The sequence below is a fragment of the Helobdella robusta genome (genome assembly GCF_000326865.2).
Source record: "Helobdella robusta unplaced genomic scaffold HELROscaffold_34, whole genome shotgun sequence".
Lineage (NCBI taxonomy): Eukaryota > Metazoa > Annelida > Clitellata > Rhynchobdellida > Glossiphoniidae > Helobdella > Helobdella robusta.
In genome coordinates, this window is record NW_008704659.1 from 730533 (window position 1) to 738514 (window position 7982).

A 7982-nucleotide genomic window follows, 5' to 3' on the forward strand; every position below is an offset into this window, starting at 1 on the left:
GTCTTAATTGTTTTTTTTATATAAAAAATTTATCATTTATCTAAATATTTTTTTGAAGAATTTTAAAATTAATTTCTTAAATCTTTCCATAAGGGTTTCTTAAGAGACAAAAAAGTAATAGCAATTATATAAAGCGATTTATATGAATGTGTGAGTGTGTATGTGAGTGTTTGTGTGTGTGTGCTTGTTTGTGTTTATGTGAATGTTTGTGTGTACGTGTTTTGTGTTTGTGTGTTTGTGTGTGAGTGTGGAAGTTGCGTGTGTGTATATTAAATAAATATTTTAATGATACTTCGTATGTATTCATTGATCGATTTGTATGACGCAAAATTACAAAACTAATCAAAATCTGAAATTTCTTACACTCAGTAAAAAATTTTTGGTAAAAATACCTACAACCCAATGCATACAGTACAACCATTGGGCCGACCGACCGACCGGACTACCACTAAAGATCAATTCTTGTATAAATTTTAAAACGTAATATATTTGGCTAATAAATTTAGCCAACGTTAAATCCAAACTATAATTTAATTTAGAGTAAAAAACAATGAAAAACATAAAAAATAATTTGTTTTCTTTTTTTAATTTTTTTTTCAAGAAACACCGTTGAAACGCCATATATTCATTTGCATGTAAATGATTACTGGCCTTAAATTTCAATTTCTTTTCTACAAACATATGTATTATACATATGCTGTGCAAATGAACTATTATGTGTTTGTATGTGCGTATATGTATTGATGTATGTATGTATGTGTGGTGTGTGTGTGTGTGTGGTGTGTGTGTGGTCTATATGTGGAAGAAGAAAACCCTGATATTATCGGCATAACTGAATCTTGGGCGAAAGATAGCATGTGTGACTGGGAAAGAAGTGGATGTTGTGTGCTTAGGTTTTGCTAAGGCTTTTGATAAGGTACCGCATAAACGTTTGACCTTAAAATTAAAGGCGAGTGGAATCACAGGGAAGGCACTCAAGTGGATTTCTAACTGGTTACAAGCTGGCAGATGAAATAATATGCGCAGAAACAACTAATAACTTTGAAGCAAACTTGGCAAAAGTAGGATATTTTTAAAAAAGTCTCAGAGTCTCAAAAATCTTTGTTATGTTATGTTATGTACGTATGTACGTATGTATGTACGTACGTACGTATGTATGCATGTATGTATGTACGTACGTACGTATGTATGTATGTATGTATGTATGTATGTATGTATGTATGTATGTATGTAGTATTTTAGGTTGTATCATTGAATACTGAATACCAATAGATACAAGAAATACACAAAAGTACGCAGTGATACATATCACATACATACATATATTTGATACATATATATCTCAGTACATGCGGGCATTTCCAAAGAGGCGTGTTGTATGTTTAAGTGCGGAGACTGCAATATATAACAGTGCAATTGATCAATATGTAAAAAGCATTTATGGATATGGATATAAATTGCATTCTATTGCAATTTTCCGTGTTAAATACGGCAGTGTATTCAAGCTTATATAGATACACACACCCACACACACACACACACACACACACACACACACACACACACACACACACACGCACACACTCACTCACACATACACTCACACATGTAAACACATTTTTCATGATAAAAAATTGTGCATATGTATAGAGATAAATTGACAGATTTTTGCAAGTAGGAAGAGTTGTATGTTTGCGCGTGTGTGTGCGCGCGTATGTGTGTGTGTATGTATGTTTGTTTGTTTGTTTGTTTGTATGTGTGTGTATGTTTTGTATTCATACAATATATTTGATAGTTACCAGAGCTGGTAATAATTCCTCATTAAGGGACAAAGTTTTTTCTTTCTTTCTTTTCCCAACTTATTAATTTTATTTTCTTTCCATTTATTATTATTGTTTTTATTATTATTACTTTTTCTTATTTTGACCACCCAGTTATTTTCAATAGTTTTCTTTCATTTTTTTTTGGGTTGATTTTATTATTTTTGTATCTGGACGATGTATTTTTTAGTTATTTTCATATTTTTGTAGCTGTTATTGTTGTTATTATTATACACACATAAACACGCACACACTCACACTTACATACACACATACGTACATGCATACATACATACATACATACATACATACATACATACATACATACATACATACATACATACATACATACATACATACATACATACATACATACATACATACATACATACATACATACATACATACATACATACATGCATGCATACATACATACATACATATAAACACACACAGTATAACATACAGTACATATACATACAAAACACAGTATCATACAACCATATTTACCTAATCTTTCTTAATGAATAATGTATTACCTCAAAACAAATTCATAATTTTTGATCAATATGCTGTACGTTTATGTTTGTGTGTGTGTCTATTTGCGTGTGTGGGTGTGTGTGCGTAAGTGTGTGGGTGTGTGTGTGTGTGTGTGTGTGTGTGTGTGTGTGTGTGGAAATTGCCTAAACACTGTCATATAAGCTAATTTGGAACAGCAGGTCGTAAATTTAACATGTCAGCTCTATTATCGACTTGCTTCAGGTATGGAGTATATTTTCGAGTGTGTATATTTTTTTATTTCGTCGCGTGCGTGAATTTTGTTGTAGCTTGATATGTGTGTGTGTGAGTGTGTATTTATTTATGTATGTATACATATATTGTATATTTACGTTTTGTTGTTTGTATATCGATGTAATGTATTTATGTGTATTTATGTGTGTTTTTGTTACTCTCTCACTCTCAAATGTTTTCTCACTGCATACATAATTTTTCTTCCTTCAAACGCATGAAACGTTTCAGTAAATTTAATAATCTTACCGTTGGTTAATAATTTTTATCATATATCTTCCTTGAAGTTGTAGAGCTATTGTGTGTGTGTGTGTGTGTGTGTGTTGTGAGTGTGTGAGTTGCGTGTGTGTGTGCGTGTGTGGATTTGATGATGAGAAAATTTAGGCAAGTTATTAAAGAGGAATTTTAAAATAAAATATTCGCGGTCTCGCAATTTCATAGCCCCAACAACGTGTTGTTGATTAAAATTATTTTTGAAATTTTTTAGAACAAAAAATCTGACTCAAGGGAAACAATTAATAAGTGAGAGTTGACGTAAAATCTTTCAAAATTAAAGCTCAATTTTTTTGTTATTTTCAAAATACAAAATTTAATTTTCTTTCAAATTTTATGGCATAACTAAAAAAGAATACGTTTAAAAAGATCTTGAAAAAATTTATTTTCTACACCGCAACGAACTTTTTACTTTTAGAAACTCTGGTGAGACTGTTCAAAAGCATGTTTAACGAGAAGAGCTGAGCGCTGGCTGGCTCAGCCGATATGGCTATTCGTTTGACTCGCTCGCTCGATTTGTAGTCGGTATCGTCGGTACTCGACCGAGTTGGAGATGGCGTTTTTATTTGAATGAGCGGATCAGTGTTGTTGCCATTGTCGGTTTTATCATCTTCGTTTTTGCGATTACACGTTATAGAAACATCGTCATTGAGATTGATTTTTGTGGTTGTCATTTTGTGGTTGTCTTCGAAACTGCGATGTACATTTTGATTAATTGTAAGGCTTTTTTGGTTATTGTCTTTATCCTGCATGCTAGCGATGTTTAAACTTTCTTTGGCAAAGTTGAAGCTGCGGTCGAAATGTTCGGTTGGAAGTTCCTCGTTGAAACTACGCCTATTGTTGGCGATGGAAGGATGGTTCATGGAAAGGGAGTGGCGTCCGAACTTGGGCCGGCTCTTGGAATGGTCTGCCTTCTTCTTCGTTTCATCAGCGCCGACACCATCGATGCATATCTCCACGGGGCTGGTCGGAATTGCCGCGACGGTGGGCGTGCACGTGGCTTGCGGTGGAGGGATGATTGCGTTGGTGATGTTCTTGGTCGTTGTGGCCGAGGGCGAGACGAGAGACGAAAGTGAAGTTGTTGTCGCTGGTTTGGTCGTTAATAGAAATGGAGTGATAAGGGGTACGAAAGTCAGCTTCTCGGCACTCATTAGCGACAGACGCGAGGAAATGCTGTGTCGAGGTTTGCAGCTGGTTGATTTTGAAGCTATTAATTTTTTGGCAATGGACGTCGTCGTAGCGTTGGGCGTTGTGGTGGATGTTGTTGAGGCAGTTGTTAAGAAGAAAGGACTGATAGCACCCCCTCCAAAACTCGTCGACTTTGTCGGTCTTGTTTGCGATTTGTTCGGTGAGTTTTCAATATTGGTTAGGAAAAAATTTTCGATGATGCTAACTCGATGAGTGTGGCTGCAATCGCCGCTGCAGTTACTTCTTCCACATGGACATTCCCTACTGGAAACCTTTTTTTCATTACTGCTGTTATTAAGTTCAGGCTTCGCGTCATTTTTTTCAGCGGCTGCGTTACCGACAACATCGCAATCATCGACGTTAAACTTGTACCCGCTGTTCTCGACATTCAACAGATTACCGTAAAGAGGCTGTGCCGAGCCATTCTCAATACCGACTCGATCTCTAAGACAATTACAACGAACTCGGTTAATTTTTTCGACCCGCTTCTGAGCTTCGAGGATGGACTTATACTTTTCAAGTTGTTTCCATAGTTTTTCAATGAGTAGGTCTTTCTCCTCGAGTTCTTTTTCCAACTCGTCGATAAGTCGGTCCCTCTGACGGACCTCTTCGAGTTTCTGTCGGAGCAGTAGTTGCATCTCTCGGACCGTCGCCATTTTTAATGGTTTCGTTTTGTTTCCATGTTTTCCATGTTGAACACGGTATTATTCATTGTAGGAGTTGATGTCATTAGTTTTATTACTCTTGTTGGCTGTAACATTTTGACGCATTCTAAAGCCATTTTATAAATTCGCTATAACAATTTTGGTTTATTTTATAATTTGTTCGTTTGACAATCAAAACTGATAATTGAAAAAATAACCTTGAATTTAAATAAAAAAAATACTTGCCAATTTTTAAATTTAATATCCGTCCAGAAACCAACGCATTTAATGTCTAACCAATTACAAACTTCCATAAAAATAATTCAAGTAATGAACGTAGAAGCTCTTCTAACAAATAATTAAGTCTTTTATTTATTTATTAATAATTTATTTATTTTTTATATTGCATACATAATTGACTCAATTAATTAATTATTCAATAAAATTATTCATTATTTTTCAATTTTTAGATAAATATTATCCAGTAACAAAAATTTCAGAAACGAAGGCGGCACTTTTATCCACCACAAAATTCAACCAACTGTCTTTATAACTGCACGCTCTATATGAATGAATGGATGAATGAATGGATGGATGGGTGGGTTGGTGGGTGGGTGGATGGATGAATGAATGGATGGATGGATGGATGGATGGATGGATGGATGGATGGATGGATGAACGAACGAATAAACAAATAAATGAATGAGAAAAGGAGAAAGTGGGCAAGTGAATGAATAGTAGAGTGGAAAGAAAATTAAATGAAAGTACTAGGGTTAAACGAGCGAATGAATGAATAAACGAATGAATGAATGGAAAGATGGATGGAAGAATGTAAATGAATGAATTAATGAATGAATGAAACAGTGAGCGTATAGATGAATGAATTAATGAAAAGATAAAAAATACGGATAGGACAAACGTGGAAAACTTATTCCACAGCAGCAAAATAAGATAAATACCCCATTAATCCATAAAATCATGGCGAGCGACCTATTTCAATTGAACCCCACGTCGTCATCCATTTAGAGAATATTATTCAAAATAATGATCTACAAGGTTCTATATATATATATCTTTCTTTCTTTCTCTAGAGAGATAGAGAGAGTGGAGAGAGGAGAGAGAGAAAGAGAAAGAGAGAGAGTTTATTTTCATGTACATTCATCTCAATGCTATAGACAAACTATTGTAAAATAGATAGATAGAGAGGAAATAAGCGTTGCGTGTGTGCGTGTGTGTGCGTGCGTGTGTGTGCGTGCGTGGTAATATTTTAATATTTTACGTTGTGAAGGAGCCAGAAGGTTAAATTTCATTAATACAAATTTTAAAACCACTCGATTCGAGACCGATCAAGAAAGTAGAAAGTGGCAACGACCATGTCATCCGTCCTCTACTACCACCAATCAAAACTACAACACACAGCCTTCGTCAACACAAGTAGAACTATCAAGTCGCCACTCAATCAGGAAAAGCCCTACATCACAAGACACCTCAAACATATTAGGATTTAATAATCTGTGAAATTGTTGAAAGTCAAAATGTAACAGACAGTCACATAAAATAGTGTCGTCTTTTTTTCATTCTAAAAATGAAAGAATAACAAAAGAGGAAAAAGAGTCGCTGGCTCGTAATTATATATCAATTAAAAAATTTTATGAGCTGGTCAGAATTATTTACAATGACACCTTCCTCCAGGCTTTGGTGAGCAAGGGACACTACCGACTGCCATACATGAAGAACAATTTCTATGACGGCAAATGGACGGACAGTCTACCGTGAATGTTTTAAAATTTTTGCTACGATAGTTATTCGATTCGTTTTCTTGTAGATCAATTATCTCTAATTAATTTTAAAATTTGTTTTTCTTTTTTATTAACGGTGTGTGTGTGTGTGTGTGTTTGTGTGTGCGCGCGCTCTTAAATAAAATATGAGCATTTTTAAAAGAAATTGTTTGAATCTAATATAATAAATAATTAATTATCGATAAATAATGATAATTATGATAACACAGTTAACTGGAATTATTTGTTGGTACAAAATCGCAAAATTCTCATGTGATCTTACATAAGTTTATACATGCTACGAAACTTTTAGATTTTGAAACTGTCCAAAAAATAATTTCACCCGCTAGAGGTCAGAAACAACAGCATGTTTCTTAGTTGAATGATAGATTTCTTAAAAAACTGGTTGATGTTTCTCAATTCACATATGATATTATGTTTAGACATGTTTGTTGTGATTAATGAGTATCATTATGCGATAGATTAGATAGATATGCTTATACAATTGAGATCAGTTTCTTGTATAATATATTAGATATATTGGATAGATATGTATGTTATATTTAGATATATATTCAATATATGATATATTAGACACATTAAATAGATATATTTATTACAGTTAGATATACTATCAGGTACAATGTTATGTTAATCATTATCCAAAATTAAATAATTGAAACGGCTTGTGGAATTATTTCGATAAAACCCGTTATCATGAACCGTATGAGTTAAAATATTTAATTATATTTTCGTAATTTCTGTAAATAAAACGCATTTTAAAAACATCCACCATCCAAGTCATTCATCCTTCTATCTATCCATTTAATCATTCATTCATTCATCTGTTCATGTATCTATCAATCTAAAAATTCATTGATCCATCCATACATTTATCTATCTATATATTCAAAAGCAACGCTAAATTTAATAAAAAAATTTTTAGTTGGAAAAAATCTCCATCGCCTTTTTCAAAATTTGAAAAAGAAATTTTGAAAAAATGAAATTTTCATCAAATTTGAATTTGAAACCGAAAGTAGCACCCCGACTAATTATTCAGAAACATTTTGAGAAAAAAATTTCTTAAAAAATAAAACTCAACGCAACACAATTCTTTGAAAAAAAGTTAAAAAAATTTTGCGCGCTGATAAACCCTTTGCCTGTGAAGGTGTTTAAATAACAAAATTTAAAAAATGAAGAAAAATTAAAAAAAATGAAAAAACACAATAATTCGACCTACCCTTGATTCTTTTCAAAAATTTTAATAGTCGATCTTTTGAACTGAGTCTTCAAGTTTCCTGGTTCGGCGGAAATCCCGCAGGCCCTATGCTTCCGACCGCCCGTGCCCTCATTCAAGTCAGGGCTGCAGGGCACCTTATGAATATTAATTAGGTGAATAATTAACTAAATAAATAGTTAATTAAGTGAAAAATTAATTAAGTGAGTAATTAATTAGGCAAATGATTAATTAGGTATTAAAAAAAATAAAT

General features: G+C 33.4%; 2 protein-coding genes across 2 annotated transcripts in view; both read right to left on the minus strand.

The window, feature by feature from the left end:
- Positions 1-3271: 3271 nt before the first annotated feature.
- HELRODRAFT_175573 (hypothetical protein) lies at positions 3272-4726 on the minus strand (the record flags this gene model as incomplete). Its single annotated transcript, XM_009022993.1, has 1 exon — positions 3272-4726. One exon carries the CDS (start codon positions 4724-4726, stop codon positions 3272-3274), a length of 1455 nt encoding a protein of 484 aa, XP_009021241.1.
- Positions 4727-7618: 2892 nt separating this feature from the next.
- The window catches only part of HELRODRAFT_175574 (hypothetical protein), a gene marked incomplete at both ends in the record, with an annotated part of 1157 nt that continues 793 nt past the window's right edge, over positions 7619-7982 (minus strand). Inside the window, 2 exons of the mRNA XM_009022994.1 lie at positions 7619-7652; positions 7733-7866. Of these exons, the coding sequence (XP_009021242.1) occupies positions 7619-7652; positions 7733-7866 (168 nt within the window). The remainder of the gene's footprint in view (positions 7653-7732; positions 7867-7982) is intronic.